This window comes from Oenanthe melanoleuca, chromosome Z (assembly GCF_029582105.1).
Source record: "Oenanthe melanoleuca isolate GR-GAL-2019-014 chromosome Z, OMel1.0, whole genome shotgun sequence".
Classification (NCBI taxonomy): Eukaryota; Metazoa; Chordata; class Aves; order Passeriformes; family Muscicapidae; genus Oenanthe; species Oenanthe melanoleuca.
The window spans coordinates 8,732,113-8,758,256 of record NC_079362.1 but is presented as its reverse complement, the minus strand read 5'-3'; the positions used below and the strand labels follow the sequence as shown (position 1 = coordinate 8,758,256).

General features: G+C 39.7%; 1 protein-coding gene across 3 annotated transcripts; it reads right to left on the bottom strand.

Annotated features, from left to right (window-relative positions):
* Positions 1 to 126: 126 nt before the first annotated feature.
* On the bottom strand, positions 127 to 23,493 carry FSD1L (fibronectin type III and SPRY domain containing 1 like). Of its 3 annotated transcripts, XM_056514866.1 has the most exons (14): positions 23,416 to 23,480; positions 21,700 to 21,890; positions 18,948 to 19,043; positions 17,927 to 18,058; positions 17,290 to 17,391; positions 14,809 to 14,831; positions 11,250 to 11,371; positions 9,542 to 9,751; positions 9,126 to 9,224; positions 7,673 to 7,799; positions 2,760 to 2,857; positions 2,098 to 2,349; positions 1,669 to 1,757; positions 129 to 292 (listed from the first exon to the last, which is right to left on the bottom strand). In XM_056514866.1, the coding sequence occupies exons 2-14, from the start codon at positions 21,751 to 21,753 to the stop codon at positions 173 to 175; spliced, it is 1,524 nt and encodes a 507-aa protein (XP_056370841.1). In that variant the 5' UTR covers positions 21,754 to 21,890; positions 23,416 to 23,480; the 3' UTR covers positions 129 to 172. The 3 variants fall into 3 exon arrangements, with proteins under 3 accessions (XP_056370843.1, XP_056370841.1, XP_056370842.1); XM_056514868.1 differs by lacking the exon at positions 1,669 to 1,757 and having other exon boundaries at positions 127 to 292; XM_056514867.1 differs by lacking the exon at positions 21,700 to 21,890 and having other exon boundaries at positions 23,416 to 23,493.
* Between the last annotated feature and the right edge of the window lie 2,651 nt (positions 23,494 to 26,144).

Here is a 26,144-nt window from a genome sequence, read left to right as displayed (position 1 = left end):
TCCCAGACTGGTTCTTAACATTTTAGCTCCAGCCCTTCACACTATCAGTACCCAGGCCCTAAACAGCAGAAGGTAGCAAACCCAGTAAAATCCAATGCTCACAAGCTTCTGTGAGTAGTAGCTATACAGAAAAACAAAAACATTCATCAGTAGAAATGTTGAACAGGTATTACTAGGCAACATTATTTAGGCTGCTTGTTGAACCACCCAATCCATTTTCACTCTTCTGAAGAGTTTTCACAGCACTTGGCACCTGCAATCCAGTACTCACTGTGAGCCCACCACACCAGATCTGGGGAGGAAAAGAAAAAAAAATCTGCATTATGAACCTAATCTCTCTCCTCCCACCCCACAGTTAACTAGCACAAACACAGCTGCATGTCTTCTGCCACAGCACTCTGTAAAATGTTCTAATCACAGATATGCTAATTTTTAAGTCCATAAAGTCTAAGTTGCTTCACATACTATGCTTCATAACTAAGTTTATAACTAAGTCCTAGTACTCAAACCACTTTCTCCTAACTAGAAAAATTCTTTGAAGGCCAATGTGCCAGCAGCAAGTAGAGTGACAATGAAAAGCAACTCTCTTACTATGCTCCATTGCCTGAAAGCACTGCTTATTTTTGCCATGTCATGCTAAAATTATGTCAGCACGTCCTGGTTTGAAATATTTGAGAAGCTTCAGGGGCACAGATGCCAGTGACTTCTATTCTACACGTGAAAGAATATTGTATTTTCATGTTTAAATGTTAAGTTTGAGAGCTGTAATTAAGTAGTTTGTCATTTTCACTTGTCCTATTCAGTCAGTAAGGCTGTTGTCACTCTGAGGAGCTGGCTGTGTGAGGTGCAGAGGGATAGCCTGAATTTTGGCAAACAACCATTTCCCCAGATGACTTGGGAACTGAATTTACAAGAGTCAGCCTTTGCTATGCTAGGGAACGGCTAACACATGTATCCCAGTAGTTCTGAAGCTATTCTTTTTCCCCTATGCTGAAAAGGATCAGCAAGACAAACAGCCATGACAAAATCTATACCTGTTAAAATCCCAGGCCTACACATCCTGCTCCCAAAGTGTGATGCATCTGATGGCATCTTACAACACAACTGAGGCCTCCCAATTTAGGTAAACAAATTACTTAAATCATTAAAGGAAAGCTAGTAGAACTAATCCTTCTCTTGTGTATTTTGGGCAAGGTTTGAGCCTTTAACACTGCAGAAAGTTGTTGCCACTTACCTTACAGCAACAAAAAAGGTCATGCAGGGTACTGAACTGACTAGCAAGAAAATCCCACTGAGCTTTTAAAGATGTGAAAGATGGACTTTTTGTTCCACCAGAAAATATCGGGTGCTGTTCTGTCCCATGACACTTGCTCTGATGGCTCAGAGCATCCTAGACTCCATCAGTTTGGATTAATTACTGCAATAGGCTCAGTGGCCACTGCAATGTGCTATTAATTTCCTATACACAAATTTAATTACTTCTGTTTACATAGCTGAGACATCCTGCTGGGATGCCACTACAAGCACCACACAAAATGTAAAAGAAATTAGTTAAACACTTTAAAAAATGACTAGTCAGCCAAACCAAGTGCTTGCAGTTTCCTTCTTTAAAGAAAGAAATAAAACTGAATTCAGTGCTAGAAACTGCAAAATTTTAACAATACTGACCATGAAACCTGGTAGCAATGGCTGGGTAAACTTTGTTCTGAAGGTGTGTAACAACGCCTTTGAGCTGGCATTATAAAATGAAAGCTGACCTAAGACAAAGAGGCAGAGAGAGAGAGAACAAGTTGAAATTCAGCTTAAGTACAGTTTAAGCTACGATGCTGTTGGCTGTCTAACTTGTACAAAAAAATTGATTCTTTTCCAGGACACACTAAGTGCAGTCCATGAGAGTGAAAATTCACTATTTTCACTGAATTTCAGTACCTCTGTCACACAGATGAACTCAGGTCATTTAACATGACAAGCACTTAAGGTCTGTGCTGTCATCCAAGACTGGATCAGTCTGGAAGCAATGCACTTCTTCAGCCTTGGACCGCTCCAGCTCAACACAAATAGGAATTATCTCCTTTTACCAAATCTCCAAAAATTTACCTCCATCAAAGTCGCAGTATATTCCTATTCTGTCTGGGACAGGCATATCTAGAGTCTTTGCTTTATTGTTATGCTTTGCTGAGAATGTGGTTTGCAGCCAGTTGTTGACATGGATGCACCAGCTGGAATTAGTCTTTCCCAGCTGGTCAAACTTCCCTGGGTTTCTGTACGTTACTCCCACGCTGTAGGATTTGCAGTCCTTCTGGGCTCTCACTTCCCAGTAATGCTGTCCACTTTCAACAGCAGTGTCTCCTACCAACAGAAATACATTTAATTAAAACTGAGAGTAGTTAATTTCAATTGAGTGTACCTTACAGTGCTGCCTTATTAATAGGCATCAGTGATGTTTCTTCTATTTTATTTTAAGGCAAAGAAATCTGCAATATAAGGAATAAGAAAATTGTACAATAGAATATAAATATAAAACAAAATAATGAGACTGTTTTTACATTACCAGATACATTTAAAACCAGTTTATGTTTAAAAGCAGTGCATGTCAGTCACTAAGAGCTTTGTAACACAAAGCAGAGTTGAAGACACAAAATTCTGTGTCACAAACTGATCCGGGCAGGACTATGTTGAGTACACAGCCTTGAACAAACTTTCCCTCTAATTCTTACCTGATCTGCCCTTTCCTAACAGAGCAAACAAGTTCAGCTCACCCAGCACTGTGTAGGATTCACCAGCAAAGCGATCCCGGCCACCCCTCGCCGAGGTTCTTGGGCTGTTAGTGGATCTCTTCGGAGATGCTATGTTGCTTCTAAAAGAGAGATCAACCACTCAAAACTTGGACATAGCCACAGAAATGCACACTCAGGTGTCCCCGAGTCCATCAGGTGCAAGAGACACACACAAATATTCTGGAGACACATTAGTTGATGCCTCTAACAGCATGCAGGCACAGTGACTGAGAGGCAAAAGGTGACAGAAGAAAACATACAGAATGTTGCAAAAAACAAAAATTCAGAGGCAGCTGAGAACAGAAACAGAGAGTGGGGGGAAAAGCAGATGTGTGGCACATGGTTTGAATGAAACACTTCAGGATGGAGAATATAGAATATTCTAATGAGCAGTTGTATAAAAGAGTAATTTTAGCCTAATGAGTTTTCAAGCATCTTTTTAACCTCAGTTAGGCTCTCAGAAATAACTATCAATAATTTAACATTAAACCAAGTACGGGATACTTGCAATATTCCTCAGACACAGTATCACATCTGATTAGTACTTTAAAGGCAAGCAGTAGCAGAGAATTCTAACTTCTTAGAAACAGCTGTAAACTGTTTACAGTTTAATTTCATTGACAAAAACCCCCCAAAAAAGTACAAAGTCAGTCTCTGAAATACACTTGAGAAATCATTTTCAATTTCTCATCTTCTGGAGTCTGTGACACATTAGCCTTGGAAGAAATACCACCTACAGAAGAGTTTTCTATCCAACTTCTCCTTCAGCTACTATTTAGTAAAGCTACTTTTATGTTCATTAATACAGTGAAGTTCATCTTGTTTTCTTTCCAATTAATTCATTATTCTCAAAAAACATTCCAGAAAGGGTTAGGACATGTCCCTTTTTCCTAATACCACCACAAAAATAAAGTCACATGAGAATCAAAAGCTAAGTGATACTAAGCTGCCAGATGTAAATATACTAAAATGTAGCTCATGACCAAGTTTGTTTTATTCCATTTACAGAATCTACAAAAAAAATTACCAATGAAAAAGCTGTTTCCTTGAGCATGCAACAGAAGACAACTATGTTTCCAAATTGCTCACAAGAGATACATGAAGGGGGTAAGTGTATATTGTGCAGGGACACCACATCGAGTGTTTTTGAATTTTCTAAGTATGGGGGATGCTGCAGTTTACTTACCAAAAGAAAAAGTTAGCAAGTGATAGCATGGTAAAAAAAAAAAAAAAAAAAAAAAGCAAAGCCAAGAATTAAAGCATCATTTCAGAGGGAGGCACTCTGCAGATTCCATCCTGCTTCATGTGCATCAGACATCTTCCACTCACATTCCAAACAAATACCGCTGAAAATTTTCTATTAGACCCAGGACAGACGGGCTATGCAGAAAGCAATGTAGCCATTTAGAGAATCACAGTAAAAAAAGCAGCACTTTGCTAGAATTTTCTCAAGGTTAAGAAAGCATTAAAAGCTTCTTGGTATTATTTACTTTGTTCAAGTCTGTAAATGGCCAACTGCAAGTGCTTTGTCCCCTCAAAATTTAATAGCCTTTATCAGTTCAGAAAATTACATTGATTATTTGACATAAAAGCTTCAAAAATAACAGTTGCTCAGGCTTTTTTTCCTCCACAGTGCTTACATCTCCCTTTCAATGGAAGGCAGAAAATTTCATAGCAGAAAGTGTTTTGTGCCCATTTTTCATTAGAGCACAGTCCTTATTAGCCAGTAACTGACATTTCTCCCAATATTCAGTGGCCAGATATTCTTGTCTCATGGTTTAGGATTGTTGCCCTACAGTACTGCAATTAGCCCTCATTTCCTCATCCATTTCAGAATATACTCCACACAGGATGTATTCTCTTCTGGAGAAGAAAGGCCAGGGAAGGAGATAAAAAATTATTGAGAGGTTTTTTTCTGGTCTAATAAATGAAAAATAATTAAGATTTTTCTTGCCACTATGTATTTCTAACTCTTAAAATGGCAAATTTATTGGTTTAAAGCAACTATACTTCAATTTTTTTCCCCCACCTCCAAACTTCCCCTCTAACATAGACATCTCACAGATGTCATTAGGTGGGAACAAAAGCCTCCTACACAAACAAAACTCATCTAAAGTCCCTGCTGGAAAAGGTCAGTCTGAGATGTAAAATAGAATATGTGACCATGTCCTTCTACCAAAGCAGAGCCAAGAACCAGGGAAGTTCTCTACTGACAGCTACAAAGAGAGACCAAGGTATAAAACTCCCTGAGCCGAGCAAGTAGGAGCATCTCCAAGACATCTTTAAAAATTATTTTGGCAAAAATTGCTATAATTTTTGTAGTAGACCAATTAAAACTAAATGGCTTCAATAGCTCATTTTGGTTTTTGCATAAACTTTTCTTTACTTATTTCGAATTAGAGATAGGTCCACCAGATAGATGAATACAGGGGAGTAAAACTTGTAAAAAATTAGGATCCTGGGTATTTCTTTTGGTCCCATGACTTCTAGATGAGCAAAAGAGAGCAAGAGATCAAAAATTGGGAAAAGCAATTTCTTAAAAAGGTGTTTCACTAGAAAAACACTGAAAAAATGTGACACTAAAAAACCACAACTGCACAAAGAATAGGAGAGTATTTTACCTACCTTTACATAGGAAAAAAAAGGATTTCTCATTCAAACAATTGCTTCTGCAATTGGAATGGCCATGAAGCTTTTAACATGTGCTTCATCCGCTTCAAACATGTAAAAACCACTTACTTCTTACCCTCTGATGTATGTCTAATAATAGCTACAGCACAAGTTCAGAAGCAAAGAGGTTTTTGAGATTAAAAAATATGAACAAAAAAAAAATTTATAAGTTTTCAGAAAGGAGATCTTTATCATATTTGTAAAAAATGTGCCAGAGGTTTAAGAAAGCATCAATATGTCTGTAAATAACAGGGATCTGTGGATCAATATTAAAATACATGATGCCCTTCCAACCATTGCAAATCATGTATCATACACATTACGATGAATCCTTTCAGAAAGGCTCTCTTCCAGTCACTGGAGAACATATATATATAATCTCTGTGAATCCAAATTAAACTGCAAAATAAATTCTAAATACACATGAGCACTATCACTGATAAAGGCTATTAGATTTGTTTCTCATGACATCAAGCAAAGGAATGTAGCACAGATTCCCAACAAAACTAGGTGCTAGATCCTAGGAATAAGAGGTGTATTATCACCTTCTATTGCTCTTCAGCAGAAGATTCTGGCCACTGTTGACAGAAATAGTCATTAAAGAACTATTGTATTACTACAGTAAATTATCTTCATTTTTAAAATGCCAATACAAGTTATTCTATCATGCTTCTGACAATACATGCCTGTGGAGAATACATTTGTTCATAACTTATCTCAAACTGTGAATATGGAAAGCCAATAAACCATGGCTGAGGAAGTAGCCACTTGTGTGGACTCATTCCCACAGCATATCCGCAAAACACAAGAGGTGAGGTATACTGTGAGCAAGGCCATGGGTTCTGTACAGAGCCAGCTAACACCAGGCTCTTAGCCCTTCAGGTGAGGGAAATCCACACAGCAGGAGAGGCTGAGGGACATCCAAGGGAAGAACAGCTCTGCAGAAAAGCCATTGAGAGTTTGAGAAGCAGAAGCTGACAACAACAGTGCCCTGTGAGCTCATGACAGAGGTGGACAGCCACACCCAGCCTTTAGCCCCAACACAGTGACCAGGAGCCCAAGGCAAGCGACTTTTCTCCTTTTGGCTGCTGTCAGACTGACCCTGAAGCCCTCCTGCGTCCAGGTCTGGGCCCCTCAGTTTTACACCCTGACATACCAGAGAAAGTCTGTGAAAGCAAACACTACAGTTAAGGGTCTGGGGCACAGAAAGACAATTGGGTTTGCTCAGCCTGAGGAAGAACCAACTGCTGTCTTTAATGAGGTAACAGGAAGGGGAGCAGAGAAGACCAAGCCAGGCTGTCCTCACAGGGGTCACACTGATGGCTGAGAAGCATCTAGAGTCACTGCATCACAAGGAATTCCAGTCAGGTACCAGGATATTCCTCCCCTCCCATAACGGTGGCCTGGACAGAGGGCTAGCAAGTTAACACATTCTTCATCCTTGGATATATTCAAGACAGAGTTAAACATTTTTCCTACTGTGTTTATCCAGCAGATATCTAACAATCTACCAAGAGCTCTGCTGAAGTTAAGGGCTTTTTCTGGATGAAAGCAATATGTTTAGAGCTGCCACATCCACAATAGTTACATTTCATTACCCATACCTTTTGCTGTCTGTTTTGTTTTATTGGTACCTTTTCCCCCTCCAATGAGGGTTTGAGATAAATTCAGACACCACCTACATGTAGTACCAATTTTATTTAACCTTTTGTTACTCAAAAGGTTAATGCAGTCAGCTCTTCCCATACTTTTATAGTAGAAATGCTGTCTATTCACCAGAACTGACCTGCAAGACTAGTAAACACAGAATTACATAAACTGCCTGTTCACATTTACCTTATCTACAGTCCTGGCCTTATAAGGCAAGGTTTTGGTACCAGAAGAAGGAGAAACCACGGAGCAGGTCAGTGCCCACCTGCTATGTGGCCAAGGTCAGTGCACCATACCTACAGTTTAGCTCAGTACACTGAATGACACCCTAAAAAATGCATTTTAAAAATAAATAAATATTATCTAACAACTACAACACAATTCTAGCTTCTATATCAGTGTGACAGAAGAAGGAAAATAAAAAAAAAAAAAAAGAACAACTTTTTCCAGAGAAACATTTCTGAATGAAAATTCCTTTCATGTCCCACTGTTCCAAAGTGCTTTAATTCTCCTCTGCCCCCTTGCTTTAACGGTCAAATGAGATAAACCAGACACTCACAAAAGAGAGTTCTTACCTGTTTTTATTTTCCTTCCCTTTTATTTTTTCTTGGACTTTGCCTCCAGTAGGATCCCATTCAACATAAGTGTCTTCAACTTTCAAGTTCAGGTGAGATGAAGTACTGTCCAAACTGAACACAAATGCTGGTCAAGACAAAACAGAAAACAGTGAAATGGTGTATTGGTTATGCACAGAAAATGAGAGAAGTAGTAGTAAAATCGTCACAGAGTTTTGCTGAGCATAATGGAAGCACCAGCTTTTCAGTCTGACACTTGGAATCAAAAACACTAGTACAACAGGCTGAATTTCCTAAATATATTCACAGACTGTTCTATAAATGTTCTAATACTATCAGATATTACAGTCTGACTCTGAAAGAATGTATTCTTATGATTTTTAAGAGCTTAGAACTCAAAAATGCACAAGTGTAAACAATAGTCAGGTTAAGCACATGGATGAGGAGACTGATTTTCTCTGGGTTGATTATTAAAGAACACGAACTAAGTGTTCACCCAGGAATAATAATGAAAATAATATGGGAAGCATGGTAACACCAAGACAACCAAAACTAGAATTACTCTTCCAGTACTGGAGTAGGGAATTATGTAACTACTAAACAGATACAATATCTCTGACAATAACTGTTGCTTAAAAGTATTGAAATAATTATAGAAAGGTTATCAGAATGCCTGTCAGCTCATTAAAATGCATATAGCTTTATTCTTATGAAAAAAAAACATTAAAAAGGAACAGAATTTATACTTATATAAATTTATACAATTAATACTAGTCATTTTGCCCCTTTACACCAGACCCACCAGATCTGGATGTAAATCAAACCTCAGGATCACTCTCTCACCTTAATAGCTAAGATTTGTGCTCTGTTACAAAACATCCCTTCTCTTTCAGTATATTTACAAAATGATGTTAGGAAGCCACTCTAACAATTCTCAATCAACTTTCTAATATCATGACTACATACCTTTAGCAATTTGAAGCAGACAACTTTTAAAATACTGACAGTGATTAGAAACTGCAGCTACAAAGTGAAGAAAAACCTTTCGAGCACCTTCTAGTAACACAATGCTGTGTCTGCCACTAATAACAGGATAATCACACCAACTGTTTAGATGCCTTAAGAGTCATCCACAACATTCATCCATCTTCTTGCTGTATGTTGGCATCATGCAGCAGCACATGCGACTGTCACTCCACAGTTCAAAGCAACCAATGCCAAGATTTTGGAGAAAGTGACTGCCCCATTTTTTAAGGGTCTGAATGCCAAAACAGCAGCTTTGTGCCAATAAGTTTCTTAAGACTTTATGATTGTTTCCCTTTCCACTTAGGAAGTGTTTCAGCGGGGCTCATGCAGAAGCAGACTGAACATAACAGGTTCACGTATGAAGGCAGAGAAGTTCAAATGCAGGATTTTCACCACAGAGAAGGTTTAAGAGTTTTTCAAATTTTACCTTTGGTTTCCAGAGTCACAGGGTCAGAGTATTCACCTGCCACAGCTTTGTTGCAAGCTTGTACTCTAAGGTTCATGTATTTTGTATCAAATTTCAGACCTACAAATAGAATGTTTACAAATTTGAAATTGTGTTGATTACTGACAACTCCTACAGGACTAAGATCTATCCCTATGTCTTTCATTTATCTCAATCTGCAAAAAACATGCTTGAATACCGGTGTCAACTTTATTTAGCACACAATTTTTGTTAAAACCTCAACATCAAAATAAAATAACTGTTATTGTACAAAGCACCCAAGACTGATGCGATAAAATGGCGGCTTCATTACATGCTGAAAATGAGCACTTTGCAAAACTTCCCAGAATAGAGAGTAATATCAATATTCTTGGGTTTGAAGTATAAAAAACCTTTACCTGATAACGTGTACTGAGTAGCTTTAATGTAGTCAACCACCTCCCAGTGCTGTTCCCCTTTCATTCGAGGGAGCCCATCAAAGTTGGTTTTCCTATACTCCAGCACAAAATGATCAATTCTGCTGTCCTCCTCAGGCATTCTCCATGATATTGTTATGCAGTTGTCAGCAACCAGACATGCTGCTACATCTATCTCTGGAGCTTTAGGGACTGCAGAAAGACAAACACAGTTTGAAGAAGAGAAGGCTAGGATAGAGTGGACTTACAATTATGAACCTACATTTGGAATAAACACCACATAGGATGAACATCAAGAAGAGAACTTCTGTTCCTATGCCTATGGAAGGTAAATTCAACTGCACCCCTCACACAGCATCACTTATATTTATTTCCATCACTACAGGCACTAGTATTTTCCACTGGCTTCTCTTCAGTTACTCAGTTTTCTTTTCACCCCTTTGTCTTGAAAGAAGGCGGAATAGTTCCTAAGGTCCACTAAAAACTGAAATTTTGTTTATAGGCAACAGAATTCTACTTCCATGAGATCAAACAGCACTACAATCTGTGGAAAAAAATTTGGAGAAGAAGGCATTTACATACTATTTGTAGAGTCGAAAGGACATGCGAGGAAGACTTTTACTGCAGGAAATTAAAAAGAAGTTTTAGTGTTTTCAATTTGAGATTTTGGTGCCCAAGTAATTTAAAAGATGGCACTACAGTATAAAAGTATAAAAGGTAAGATAGATACCCACACAGTCAATTTTCCTGTTTACAAAGCAGAGGCCCAAATTAAATTCCTATATATTTGACAAGGAAAAATGTTTAAGAAGGGTCATACTAAATAATACCTTTATCCACATGCAAAACTTTGTTCACACTTATTGTTAGAACTTTACACTCTGATTGCTGTTAAACAGGAGCACTGTGAAATGCAGGGCAGGGATTGACATCTGGAGTCAAAGACTAGAAGGTGAATTTCTGTCAGGACACTGCCAGCTGACCACTAGGAATAACAGTGGTCATTTACTACACCTGCTACCACATACTGTATCTGCAACACACAGGGCAGAAATGAAAACTGATGCTGCCAAGTCCTTAACAGATTTGGATTCCTGACCTAGAGATTAAACAACTTGACATCCCTGCCAGCAGCGTTCTTGTCAATATATTCTTAGTAACAGCCAATGTTTTAAATAGGAAAGCAATAGCATTAAAAAGGCATGAAAGATACACACTGGTCTAATGCACCCAAGTTTACTTGTAATATGGTAGAATCACTGTAGACTGTCCCTCTCCTGTATTTCAGACCTTTTCACCACTCTTGTAAGTTTACAGCTCCACACGTAACACTCCTGCACTTTGGGGTGCCACTCAGGATTAAGCTGGTATGGACAGTCCTAAGAAACCTCATGTAAATTCACAGAGTACAGAGGAACTGACAGTTCATGAAAAAACATGCTCTAGAAGACCCACTCTCACTTCTGAGATCAATACTGCTTTTCAAAATGCTGGCTTGTGTTGAAATTAACAAAATAAACTAGAAAACTCTCATCCTCAAGGTATTCAATTTAACATACAATGAGTTTAGGTACTCTGAAAAACTTGCTTATTAGGGTGCAAGAAGTGCAATTTTCTTCAGTTTGGTTGGTTTAAATCTAGAAAGCTGTTCACGTAACAACAGTCTAAACGCTCTGGATAAAGTTTTTACCTGGCAAAAACTTCACAGCTTGGAGCATGCGCTTTTCCAGGGTGAAGTCCACCATCATATGAGTCATACTGTCACTGACTTTTGGTTTCAGAGAGAGGCGGAATGCTGAAGCCACCGTGACACTAAAGCCAAGAAAGCAGCATTAGCAAATATATTTCACATTGTCAAGTCCTATATTCCATTTTCCAAAACAGCAGTCAATCTGTATCACTGACGTCAAACTACTGATCAAAGATTAGAACATTTTTCTAACACATAACTGTTAAAATAGACTCAAATAGAAAGTCCTGCTCATGTGATTGTGTCAGAATAATGATGTGAGCTACCAGCCATTCCATATTACTAAGCAAGTAAATACTAATGAGGTGATTAAAAATGAGTTTAAGACGCTTTACTAGCAACAAAAAACCTGGATAAGAAATAAAATTTCCATCATTTGACACAAATTCAGCAATATGAAAAGCCTGAAGCAGAGCAGACTCAGGATCAGGTTTAGGCATTTCTAAACAGCAACTAACAAGCTGACTATGCTGATTTTATACCTATTACGTCATCAGGGGATGAAAAGTTTTTTCAAGCTACAGATTAGAAGATGCAAGCACCAGACCAGTTATATAAGACATACTAAACATTAAGGAATGTTAATTCAACAAAGGCAAATGCAGAGTTCTGCATCTGGGCAGGAATAACCCCAGGCACCAGAACAGACCAGGATGATCTGCAGGCAAACAGCTGTCCCTGAGCCAGCAAAGTGTCCTGGGGACAAGAAGTCCAGTGGGTGTGGGAGTCCAGGGTATTCCCCTGGCTTCCCTGAATGCCTCTAGACCTCCCTGGCAGGGGTCTCAGAGGTCCTGGCATGGTGCCCAGGACTCCTGGGGACTGGATTTAAGCCCCTGGGAAAAATTACCATCATTGCAGGAAGAATTACAAGTCATAAAAAATAAATAGAGTATAAATTATATTGTTAGAAGATAGAAAAGTGAATTTTTAGAAATGTTTATATTAGGGGGTTTGAAGCTAATATGGAGGATTTTGGGCGTGGTATATCTTTTCTTTCTTCTTCTTCATGCCATCCATGTTAAGTGCCAGGCTGGCAATACTGGATTGGTGCAAGGGAAAACCAGTGTAAAGAAGGTGTCATGTATTGGAAAGTAATTGTAAACATTAAGTATGTGATTTATAGTATAAAACATTAAGTCCTGCCCCAGGGGTAGGGCAGTGTGCCTTGGATCTCAAGCTGAACAGACCGCTGTTAGCCAGAGAAAGAATTTCTTAGATATGAAATAATAAACAAACAATCTTGAAAACCTCAGAAAACAGCCTCCCGAATCTTCTTCGGTGACAGGCTAGGAAAACCTGAACTTTAAACCACCTATATGTCCTGCTGTGAGGATCTCAGGTTCAGGAGACCTCACCTCTGGAGTACATGAGCTCCTCAGGGCAGGAGGGACACAGAGCTCCTGCACTGGGTCCAGCAAATGCTGTGGAGGTCAGGAAGGGCCTGGAGCATTTCCCACATGAGGACCGGCTGAGGGAGCTGGGGCTGTTCAGCCTGGAGAGGGATCCTCATCCCTGTCTGTCCTTGCATGCAGGGAGGGTCAGAGCAGGGCCCAGGCTCTGCTCCAGGGCCCAGCAATGGCACCAGAGCAACAGGCAGGGACTGAGCCCAGGAAGTTCCACCTGAAAGTGAGGGAGAGAACTTCTTCCCTGTGCAGTGACCAAGCACTGAACAGACTGCCCAGAGAGGCTGGGGAGTTTCTCTCACTGGAGATATTCCAGAACCTCGACACAATCCTGTGCCACGTGCTCTGGGATGATCCTGCAGGGAGGTGGAACCAGATGACCCACTGTGCTCCCTTCCAACCTGACCCATCCTAGGATTCTGTGAAGCACAGCTCCCATTTCTACTCCTGAAATCTCAGCCGAGTACCATTATGAATACTCTCAAGACTCAATTTTTGTACTTCAACTACACCACCAAAAAAACCAAGGCTCTCACATAATTTTCCAACTCTAAAGACACCAAGCCATTCAGCAGATTTTGAGTAACATCTATTCAGACAGCACAGAGATCCCAACTCCTCCTTTAAAAAAGATTCTCAACTACAAAGAAGTGTATGTGCCACAGAAGTCAACTACCAAAACCTGAATCCATTTTACACCCACTGATGTGTGGCACGTTTAGAACACCTAATGCACATCCCTTCCTGCACTCCACCAATATGTAAGAGATATGTAAGATTATCATGCTAACCACAGACACATCAAAGAACACTGAAAAACAAAAAAATCTGGTAGTGGGGAAGGAGGAGGAAATGTGAAGTTAATATTAAAGATATATGCAAGTCAGGAGTCATGAGCTTTGCAATTTTGGGATTATTTCAATCATGAAACTGAACTGAACATCATGAAAGACAATTCAATTTATTTCCCAAGACAGAGCTCACGTTCTGAAATTCAGTATGGGCTGCCTAGCACATCAATGCTCAGCCAGATGGATAGAGAAAATCCCTCCTTAAGGAAGAATAATCCTCTGATTAGCAGCAAGAGAGTACCAGGGAAGTGGGTTTCAGATAGCTTTTTAACTTCTGCTCAGACACCAATCTTGGACAGAGTACCATAAAGGATTTGGTGATAATTTCATGTAACCAGAAGAGGATGCTTATTACTGACAAAAAGTATTAGAGTCTCATCATGACACTATCCACTTTCCCTCTGATGTGTTAAGGATACTAAATCTTTGCCTTTGGAAAATAAAAGATTAATTTAAACTCTAATAATTATCCATTTCACATAGAAGTTCAGAGAATTTAGTAAATCAGGGCGTTCACTGAAAAAAACCCTGTAAATTGAAAGCTAATCTATTTGCTCAACAAAGGCATCAACATCCTGTGAGCTGCTTCTCAAAATATTATGTACATCATAGAAGGTTTTCTGAATCAGAAGGTCATATTCTTGAAACATTCATTAACACAGAATTAACATTCAAGTGAAGAAAAATGGCCTTAGTATTGATTTTGAAACAGCAAAGTTTTCCTTTTTATACAACTGTTCAAAAAAAAAGCTACCAGAAATAAATATTTCATGATCACTGGTGTCACCAGAAGTATTTCAACATCTACAAGATTTTCATATTCTGCAGGAAAAGTAGGTAGAAAAAGTCTTTAGGTACTTGAAAAACAAAACCAACTCAAAGGGGCAGAGTCAGCTTGAAATATCACTAAATTTCAGCCATGAGGTATTAATAATAAGCTTATTAACAGTAATAATTAATTATATACATATACATTCATAGATATAATAATTACAGCAGCAGCTGATGCAGAGGTCCAGTTCTCTGCATCAAAAACATCTTTTTATTTAAAGCTAAGAAAAGTCAGTAAAAACACTACATGAGCAGCACAGAAGCTTTTAGTTCCCTCTCAGAAGTTGTGGTAACTAATATTTAGAAAAGAGTCAATGAATTTGATCAAAACTGACTACGGCCCTTTCACAGTAAATGCATTTTCAAGAATAAGATTAATTCAAAGACACAAAAGTGATAGATTTTGTACTGTACCTATCTTTGATCTGTCTGGCAGCCTTGATGCATGTCAGGGAGAAGAGAGAGAAAGTAGTTAGTATTTCCACACAAGTATCAATGGCAGTAACATGCAGGAAGGCCAAGAACAATCTCTGCTGCATTGCCCAGATTTGAAATTCAAAATGAGCTTAACATTTTCCTCAAAATAAACTATCCCATGAAGCATGTTCATAGCACAGCAACACTGTAACATATGGGGAAAAAACCAAACCAGAACCACACCAAACCAATTCCAAATTATTCAACTTTCTGAGTGTGACTTTGTATTTTCAGATTTCTCTTCATCAGTTAGATTTACTCTATGACTTTTTAAAAGACATACAGGACCAATCCAACAACATTTAACTGCCATGATATTTTCTATGAAACTAAGAAGTGCTTATTAGTGGCATGCAATCATGTCTGACTTGCTGAACACTACACACCAAAAGGATGAATGCCCTGATAAATAAGAAAAAACATGACTTACTCTAACTTTTCCTCTGAAAGTTAGGAAGTGTTGTTGGAAAAGTATAAAAGATTCTCTCTATGTGTCAGCATTCAAGAATGACACTAAGTAGTTATTCTCAAATAATAACACTGAAGCAGATGTAAAAGTGATGACATTTAGAAGATAAACATCAACTGGCATGTGGAAAGACAAAAATCTCTCTCCTTCAGCAAAAGGAGCTGCAAACCTAAGCCAAAAATTATTATTGAAGTAGTGAGGGCTTGCTTGTGTCTGCTGAAGCCTTGCTTCAACACTGCTCCTTAATCCAGCTGCTCATTCAGCTGAATTATTTTCCCTTTCAAATAAAAAAGAATCATCAGGCAGCTTCCCAATTTGAAGTCAGAAGTGGATAACTCCCCAGTTTTTCACTAAATACAAATCACACTGAAAAAAATAAATAGGAAATCAGGCTGTCCCTCCTACAAAACTGATTACATATTCCTAAAGTGGGAAGCAGAGAAAAACCCAAGCCAAGTGTTTAGAAGTAATTTAGCTTAAGAGGTAGCTTTGTTTTATCTCAAAGTTATTGTAGGAACGACTGACTGATTTTCCTACACAACATAAAACAGAGATACTTTGCAACAAAATCCTTGGGTTTAATCTCCATGCCTTGTGAAATACGAGGTAGCCAAGACTCAACATCTTCTGCGTGACAGTCCCAGCTTAACTTCACCAACTATAGTATGTTTCCAGGCTACTAACAGAGAAGGATCAGCCTATCCCAGAGGAGCTGCCTAAGCAGTGTCTGTTCACATCCTACCTAAATACTGCACCCTCCTGCAATTTGTCACTCGCGTTGTTTTGACTTCCAGGTAAAACAACTCCAAGAATAAACCCACAAAAAAAATTACATAGGAAAAAAAATTTAAAATAATCTTATGCTAGTTGCTCCTAAACTAATTTACTGGAGTATCCAAAGAAAATTCGTCAATATACAAGAGTCAGGGCTGGAGCTGCCCCTTCAGGACCACTTGCTATTCCCATCTATTATACCAGAATTAGCTCTCTAATAGCCAAGGTAATATTACCTTAAAATGTCATCCCCAAATGCACAAGTGTAATACCAGTATCAAACCCAACATATTAGAGCTCACTGAATTGGATTTCAGTATCTTAATCTTCAGACTCCAAATCTGAAGAGGTTCACCCCCAGCAAATGCTCAGACAGCTTTCCTTGGTGTATTTGATTGGAAATAAAGCATTAGAGAGACCTGAAATAGAACAACTTCCAAGAAAGTCAAAGCTGCATTTCACACAGAGTTCAAGAGCCCACTTAAATTTTTGCTACCAGCCAGAAAGGACAACTCCAGCCGAAGAAAAATACTGTTTAGGAATGGCTGCTCTTTGAGGCAAATAAATTAAAGATGACATCCAGAAAACATGACAGCACACAAACATGCAGCCAAAAGGTAAAACTGACACAGTAAGAGAGCCTTCCCCCTTGGTCTTTTAAACTGATTTGTGTCCTTGTTCCTGTTAAAATGTAGAGAGAAAAAAAGTAATTTGGCCTTGGATTTGGTCTGCCTGACCCCACTGCTACCACTGGGATTACTGCAGCAAGCATTAATGTACTGCTTCCGTAGATATGTGGAACAGTTTCCTTAATTTACAAGTATATTCTTACAGTTGGATACATGTTATTTCACCCTTCCTTTCTGAGGTCATCCATGCAAGTTTGATTAAAAATGACAGTTGTCTAGCAGAAGGCATCATCATAAAGGCATCCCCATCACCCTAAATAAGAAAAAAGCCAACTTGTTTTATCAGAAATTGCATAAAAATTCAGGACTACAATATTTAATTTGGCTTTTCAGCAGGGCAATAACTGCATTTTTAATATGCCTGTCTATCCTCACTCTAAAGTACACCTGATATGTTTGCAGTATCCAGGAGAGTAATGCAAAGAATATTTCAAATCTAGACAGATGTCAACATCTGCCTCTCACACATCTATCCACGTTTTCTACCTCTAAGAGGTCCACGGGGTTCTTAATGTCCAGTGACTGCACAGCAAGTTCCAGCAGCTCTTCCGAGCCTTCCAGGGCACGGCTGCACTGGCTCAGCTGATCCTGGAGGAAAAACAGAATGAACATTTCTGTAACGTGATGTATTCCCATTAAAACAGCAGTTTGTAAGGCACCAGTCCTAGGAACTACATAGATTTGTTATGCATTTGTGACAACTTACTCCCTTATCTAACCAAGGCCTCTGACAGTGCCCTAATTTCACTGTGCTTGACAAGTGCACAGTGATACTTGGCACATGCCACAACTCCAAGGGGGGAAAAGCTGAAATCTGACTTAATAGCCAGATTTAATTTCAATGCCGTGCTTCCCCCAACTTCAGGGTTACAGAAAGCAGAGAAATAAACACTTATATTCATGTGCACTACAATTTCTATTTACAGGACTGCACTTCATCACTGAATGACAGTGTGGCAATAGCCCTGAAAAAGGCAGTGACTTTACCAGCTCTGGAACTGTGACCAGACAATCCTGAAAATCAATACTGCTATGTAATAAATGAGAATAGTATAACAGGAACAGAGGAAGTTTAAAAATGCTTCTATGCAGCTGCAAAATTTTTCAGGAAATATTTATTTACCTGCAGAGCTTGAATTTTACGAGCCTCTTCTTGCTGAATAGTGTTGGCCATGCTCCCCTTCATCTCATGCAGCACAGAATACAGACCATCAAATTCCTCATCTAGCTCACTGATGGCATTAGAAGAGTTTACCTAAGAGGAGAATTTAAAATGCTGTTCACACTGGAAGCAATGCAAAGAAGTTGAAAGTCGCATAATTTCCCACACATGTTTTGCCATGACCACTGGGTACCTTGTGACTGCTCCTCAGCTTATCAAAAAGGGGAAAAATATTAGGAATGATGGAACAGTCTCCTAAGCAGACTCTATATCAGGACATTGAATGCTGCAATCTGTGAAAATTCCATGATACTCAAACTTGCACAAAACCAGCAACTTGGCAATTTTGTTCCACACCAAAAGCCTTGATTTTCCTCATACAATTGTATATGAATTGCTAGTTGTTTGGAAGGAGGAAGTTACCCAGTTCCAAATAAAAATATTTCATTTTATACTAAAAACTGCACTCAAGAAGGCAGTTTAAAGATTTGCTGGATAACCTCCACTGCTGCAGCCAACCTGGTTCAGCTCTGAGATGAAACAATTTTTAGCTGATTGACAGGCTGAAGAACCTCATCCTCATGCAGATGCTCTAACAACATCATCTAACTCTAAGCTTGAGCCCAACAATTTGGAATTGCTGAAAATAGAAACACTAAAGAATTTTCTCCCAACACCATTTTTCAGTCCAACCAAACAAAGCAGAAGTTGGAAAATACACATTATTTCCCACTAATAGGAGTCTCAAATCTTGCATCCCACACAAACAAAGTTCTACAAAACCTCTTCACACAAAATGCAAGACCACCACATCTGTCATCTAGAGGTGGACTTAAAAAATAAAATGTTTTTCTATCTAGTTCCGACACAGAGATGTCTTTTGAACTGGATTCTTACAGCCCATGCTTTAGACACTACACAATTTGAGACTAACAAAAGTGTCCCCCTCTCAGATACAACCTATGAACTTTAATATAAATACCTGAACATTTGATATTGTATGGTTCAGCACATCAATGAAGTTGTGAATTTCATCATTTTTGTTCACCAGAGTACTGACAATCCTTTGCAGAGTCTCCTAAAATTACAAAAACAAGCGAGAGAAGTTGTAAAAAAAATCATCTTACAATTTGTTTTCAAATCATCACCATTTCAACATGCATGAAAACTCATCATGGACATTCCAGCTGCAGAAAAATCAATTCTGACAGGATCAGGAAAAGCATTTTCTCGGGACAGAGAAATATCTCTAGGAAGCATTCCACCAAATTAAAGATCTTCACATGTTAGTTTGAGAAACATAAAGAATTTGCTTTAAGATACCCCACTGTTTCACATGTTTTTCTACATAAGTCACCTGCACCACTCAGTGGCACTACAGCTTTTCCAGATGAGAAAGCTGGTGCTTGTGCAGCCAAACTGAGAACTAATAATGAAAATTTTAAAAGCTGGTAAAAAGAAACACAGAAGAAAAGCTGAGATTTGCTCATGTCGAAGGAAACTAGTGTGAGATAACCACACTGACAATTTATTCTATATGCAGAATAAATCTGTAAAAGTGATTTGTAAACTTATTCCACAAGTGGGAAAATATCTTGGGTGAGTAATTTCTACATTCCAATTAGAAGTGACCTCAAAGAAGAAAGTCTACTGACAGCTGAGAAAGAGAACTAAGGCTATTTCAGTGACATCCATCCCAGCTGTTCAAAAAGCAATAGATTCAGCTTAAAAAACACATAACTCAGCCAGCAAAACTTATTTTAAATTAAGTAAGATCAGCAAGTCTAATTTTGTTGAGCAGCTAGTGCCATATTCTAAGAATTTGACAAAAACGCATCAATGCTTGGTACTTAATTTTAAGTCAAGTTGTATTATTCAAGAATTTTAAGTAAAGACCAGAGTTTAAGCAAAGACTAGAGTTTCAATTGCTTATCCTAATGTTGTTACTTGATAAAATTTAGGAAACCAAGGCAATGAGAGATAATAAAATACAGCTTGGAAACAGCCAGACCACCAAAGGGATGTTGCAGAAGTCCCTCCCAGAAGCAATTTCTTAATAGCCATGTACTACCTAAATCACATTTGTTTGCTAAAAAGCAAGAAAAATGTTTTATCATTTCACAACACCCACAGTGAACCTCAACACTACACCAGATTTAAAGAACCTCTCCCCTAGTCCTAAGCTGTGCTCCTTCCTCTTTCCTCTGACCACTTCTAGGGCAGTTTCCAACAAATATGCAATAATTTATTTAGGGGTACTCCAGCCTTTTTAATAGTGTCATACTCAGGAAGTTAAACCATGAGTAGAAAAAACAAATGTTAGTGTTTTTACCACTTTTTACAGATGTTGATGGTGTTACATACAGAGGTAACACGGCAGACAGCAATGACTCGGGTTTGGACTCTGGGGCAACAGAAACAACACCTTGGCTTCTTTCAGAGAGAGAGGAACAGAAAATCTTGACCACCTCATTACTGAGCCTTCTTCTCATCTGGTGAAAACTGAACATGTTTGTAGGCAATTTTGTACACATCAGAATGCCAGATGAACAGCCACTGTCCAGCCAGCTACTTCTGCATTCACCACTGACCAGAGGCAAATGTTTTCACAGACCAGATAGCCTGGAGATAATCCTTAGATCCTATAAGCACAACTGTCAATTTGGATGAACACGGAAAACTCACAATCCTCTTTCAGCACGGATCTTAGGGCTTACTCAGTGGCAACACATGGAGGAAAAATGTTCTTGTGTGCAGTGCTGAATAGTGCTGTTTGGTTTTACAGCTACATCCTGGTTAAAGGAAAATATCTACACGTGAGGAACATTTAAAAGGCCTTTACACAGCCAAGTCCACGGCAGCAACAGCAAGCCAGCTATAAAACAAGCTTTTCACTTAGTTACATTTAACTGACTAAATGAGGGTTGGTATAGCTCTTTTTAAGTAAGCTACCAATTCCTCTGTTAAGAAATTCAACCAGGTTTGGTGAAATTTTAATGAGTTTGAAAGCCCTTTAAAACAGTGTTTTTCTAAAACACCAATGCACAAGCCACCAGAACAAAAAAAGCAGCTTTTAGGAACCACTATCTTATTCTACTTTCCAACATAATTTTTTCATCACGAATATGCAATAGGTAGATTTTCTTCCAGACATGCCAAATTTAAAAACATGCTGCAATGTTACCATTTCTTCCTTTAGGGAGTATTTCTGAAAAGTCAGTGTAATTTCACAGAACAAAGAGTTCTAGAAAAAATTACCAATGTAAGCAGTAGATGAGGCCTACATTCCACATTCGCTTATAGAAGAATTTCAATAGCACTGAGGCAAGTAAAGCTTCTTGGTATTTTTGCACTAAAGAAAGTTTCATTGCCCACTGATGAATGCAATATTTCATAAAATTCTATTACAAGCAATTTTCTTTGAGCTTTCTCTCTGACCTCTATGCAAGGTCAGTTTCAAATGGATTGAAGCATTATGAAATGCTTATTACAGAGGTAATTTTTGCTGCTGTCAGTGAGTGTCATGTTGCTCTTCCCTTCTGTGTCCTAATCTTACTCTCTGAATCTAATGCACTTTGCTAGGGAAAAAGAAGAAAAAAACCAAACATGCCACTGGTAAAGTAAAAGTGTGGATGAACAAAGGATGAAGAGTAAAAAGGGATAGGAAAAAGAAAGGGAAGTCCTACAACATGTAGCTTGTAGTCCTGCCAGGTGGATAAAGACAGAATACTCACCTTTGAATAGTGAGTAACTAACATGACATGGCACCTCTTGAAGCAGACAAGCATCTCATATAAACTAAATTTTGATAAATTAAACAATCATGGCAGTTCTGCATAAGAAGCAAGTTACAAAGTTGCTCAAGATCATACTGAAGACTCATGAGCTGACTGCATGCAGAACAGTTCTTGAAGCAGTCCTAGGCCTAGGACAAAATCACAAGACATTATAACCTTCATACCCAGATCAAATTTCAAGAAGGACATGTTTACTTAGCTTCCATTAATTTAAACTCCTGCACTTGTCAACACAGTGAAGTTGACAGAGTTTGAAGAACTTCGTACAGTACAGGCAACATTAACAAATTAATTCTTGGTAGCGAAAGCACTGTAAAATACAAAATTCACTGCAATTTTACTGCTGTATTCAGAACCTCTGGAATTCAAATACGATCAGTAAGCCTGCTCAGAAACATCCGCCAAGAGCACCCATAACAGGGGCAGCCCTCATTTACTCCTCCTCCAGAGGGAAAAAAAATCTCACATAGAACAGACAAAGGCAGACCGACCCAAACTGACAGAGTTTCTGCCAGATGCACACTTTTTATGGCATTTCATTTCTCACCTTCCAATGCACACTTGCAGAGATATTAGCTGCTTATGCTATCAGCATAAATAAGTTTTATGTAAAATAGTAAAATAAGTTACATAGAATTATAGTGTTTTGTGATTTAGGATGCTGTTTGCTTAGGATGAGGATGTGGGTTTGCTGAAGCCGTGGGCTGCCAGCTGTGAACTCACAGCAAGTTCTGCTATGGCTGGGAAAATTTCCTCAGTAATTTCCCAGTAACTCCTACAGTCCTGGGGCTTGGCTTTAGCAAGAGAAAATTACACTGATCTGTAAATTTCAAGCCATTATCATCACCAAATTACTCAGGCCACACACACACAAACCCCTTCCCAAGCTGAGGAAAGCACAGTGTCCATAGAACACAGAAAGAGAGCCTCTCTACAATGATGGACTGGAAGCCAAGAGGCTGAGTCACAATTTTTTGTATCTGTTCAAGAATGCCCCAAAGCTTGGGTGGGCACATCTCTGCTCTTCAGTGAGATCCCGAGGGGTCTGATGGCAAGCGAGGGAAGGAGGAAATTACAGGGCAGCAACCATAGGGAAAAAAAAACAAAAAACAAAAAACAAAAAAATTAACAATAAAATTAAAAAAATAAAAACAAAAATAAAACAAAACCACAAAAACACACCAAAAAACCCAAAAACGAAAACAAAACAAAAAATCAGCGAAAAAAACATCCCCAACAAAACCCGTTTATGCATTACCTCCCTTCAACACTAGATTACATCAGTGGCAAACAGAAGGGCTTATGCACGCACCATAATTACTTATGACAGGAATACACAAAGTGAAAGAGCTCTACAACCGCTGGAGTACTTCATTCCAGAACCGTGGAATAGCCAGGGCTGGAAGGGATCAGCCCAACCCCCCTGGCAGAGCAGGCTCACACGGAGGAGGTGGCACCGGAACGTCTCCAGAAGGAGACACACATCCACGAGGGAAGCGGACCCGGGATCCCCCAGAACTCCACTAGCATCCCTTCCCTGTGCTGCTGCCCACCCGCACCGCCCCTTTTCCCAGGCCGAGAGCCGGGAATCTCCGGGAAAACGCCCCGCTAGTCTAGCGCGCAGCCCGCAGCCGCTACCCCGCGGGGACTCACCCGCTCCTCCATGTCTCCGGGCGCGGCAGAGCCGCGCAGCGCGAGATGCGAGACGCGGGAGGCGGGATGCTCCCAGCCCTACGGCTTCCGCGGGATAAGCGCCCGCGCCGCCCCGCCCCGCGCGCACCGGGCCTGCGCGCGCCTGCGCTCCCGCCGCCGCCGAGTGTTCGTGTCGCGGCCCTGGCCCTGGCTCTGACCCTGACCCTGGCTATGGGGGCGGGAGGGCGCTGCTCCGCTTGCCTTGAGAAAGCGTCTCATCGATCCATATAAATATCTCCAGCTCATATAAACACCTCCAAACTCCCTTTGGGGCAGTCATAAAGGATGCAGTACATCCCGAAGGCTAATATCTATTTATTACAGCAGCCGACTGTCTTTTATACCCTTTATATTTACACTTTATTCGTGGGTTACAATAAATCAACATAAAGTTCATTGGTGCAAAACTATCTCCACCTCTGTTTTTCGCAAAAGTTTTCTAAAAGTACTTTTCTCTGCTGCAGGTACTTTCTTGCTTATCTCCTTCTTCTTCTCTTCTCATCTCCATTCCAGTCTTGATAAAATACCTTTCAAAAGTAAACATCTGTTAACTCTCTCTGGCTCCTTCCAAACCCAGTGGCATAAATTTCCACCTCAGCTTTTCCACTGCGGGTGATGGGGCACTGATCAGCTCACCCACCGACATTCATTTGAACCGCCTCCAGCAAGTGTTTGTTGGAGAAGCTGCTTTTGACCTGGGGTCTCAGTGACTGCTGTGTAACAGGACAGCACAGAGACTTTGTGGGCGTTTATTCCTTTCATTACTTGTTATTTTCAATTTAAAAGAAAATTTTAAAAGAGTGGATGCATCCAACATTTTGGGTTTTTTTCAAGACCTGTGGTGTTGGAAATAGGATAATTGATAAATGATTCATGTTAATTGTAGAAGTTTGGGAGTTTGTATAAACCAGAATACTTAAAATAAGAAAAGAACATGGACCTAGATAAAGGGAAATATATTATTATACCCATTCTGTTTAAATCCCTCTGTTATGAATGTTTCCTAAATAAGTTGTATCTACTGACAGCTTGCAAAACAAGGCTTTCACACAGCCCAACAGATTCTGCAGAATCAGATTTCCTGCCTTTGTGTGATCAATCACAAACTATCTACTAAAGATCAGGCCTCCTACTTCTTCTGTTTTTTATCTCCCAAGACCAGATCGATGGTTACATGACCAATTGTCCGAAGAGCTGTCCCATGGAAGTTTGGAAGTTTCTTTGACCACCACTGCTTGCCCTGCAGAATTACTACAACAAAACAATAACAATTATTGCTTACTACAAGGAAAACCATACTATAAAAAGGGAGCTGCAAACCAAGTTCAGTGGAAGCGTGGAGTGGGCAGTGACCCCTCACGTTTTCCCCAGCGCACTGCTTGCTCTGTCTATGTAAAGTAAACCAATCTAAATTTTGCTAAATATTGAGAATTTGTTTCTCATTTATAACAGAAGGGAATAGTAACTTCATGATGATGGTATTTGGCAGAGATGCAGCCACTGGGCTGAAGTGCAGTGTGGTGGTTTCCTGGCAGCTCCAAGTGCTGTGCTAGAATTAAAATAGATCACTTTTGGCATGGACAGAGCAATAGGAGCCCACTTCCAGTATGGAAATATAATAGGTTTTGCCCCCTGCCAGTGAAGGTGGCAAAGGATGCCTCTCTAAAGTTATCTCTGCCTCTGTGAGTCCCCTCCCACCACAGCTGTGCCTTCTCTGTCAGCAGCACTGCACAAATCCAGGGAAAAAGGAAGCAGCAGCATTGTTCCAGTCTTCCCAGCTCCATCCAGAGACCTCCTGGGGCTGCATTCACTGGCACCTGGCTGGGCCTCGGCTGCAGTCTGAATATTCATGCTATCTTCCAAGTACCTAAGATCTTATTTTTTCCAATAAGTACCTAAAACCTGGGCTGGTAGTGGTGGTTTCAATTTGCAACCAGTCAGAAGGAGAGAAAATCATGTCTGGTCATGCCATGCCTCAGGCTGTCCAGAGGAAAGGACACTGACCATGACCATGAGCCCACTAATCAAGATTTTTTCCCAAATAGTTTAGAAACAAAATACTAAAATCCAAAGGGATTTTTAATTTCTTGGTCTGGGAGGCAGCTGGGTCAGAAATGTGCCGGTGGTCAAACACGCAGGGGTACCAGTAATACTGAAACCCTCTGTACTGTATTGGGTTGGGTGGTTAAATTGATTTCTGCAGCTGTGGGCCCACTTCTTAATTCCAATTTGGATTATGTGGGGTGGGGCACATCTCATACAAGAAAAGGCTGAGAGAATTGGGATTGTTCAGCCTGGAGAGGAGGAGGTTCTGGGGAGACCTAATCCCCATACCTGAAATAGCCAACAAGAAAGAAGGAGAGAGACAATTTGCAAGGTTTTAGCGTGACAGGGCAAGGGGGAATGGCTTCACACTGGCACAGGGCCCAGTTAGATTAGGCATTGGGAAGGAAATTCTTCGCTCTGAGGGTGGTTAAGGCCCTGGCAGGGATAGTGGTGCTAGAGGGGATAAAGAATACCTCCAAAGTTGACACTCTTAGTGTAATTTAGGCCAAAAAAAACCATCACAGACAGAAGACCCAAAGGAGACAATGGCAAGAAGTTGTAGGAGGAAGAAATACTTCAGGCCTCTAAAACAATAATGGACCAACTTGGGCAGCCACAGAAGTTGTATTTAATCTGTCTCCATG

Coding starts and splice junctions, on each gene's coding strand:
- FSD1L (XM_056514866.1), bottom strand. CDS start 21,753: ATGCTTGTCTGCTTCAAGAGGTGCCATGTCATGTTAGTTACTCACTAT. Junction 18,059..18,947: donor ATACAATATCAAATGTTCAG/GTATTTATATTA, acceptor TTCTCCTCTTAG/GTAAACTCTTCTAATGCCAT. Junction 2,858..7,672: donor GGGAAGGAAAATAAAAACAG/GTAAGAACTCTC, acceptor TCTCTCTTTTAG/AAGCAACATAGCATCTCCGA.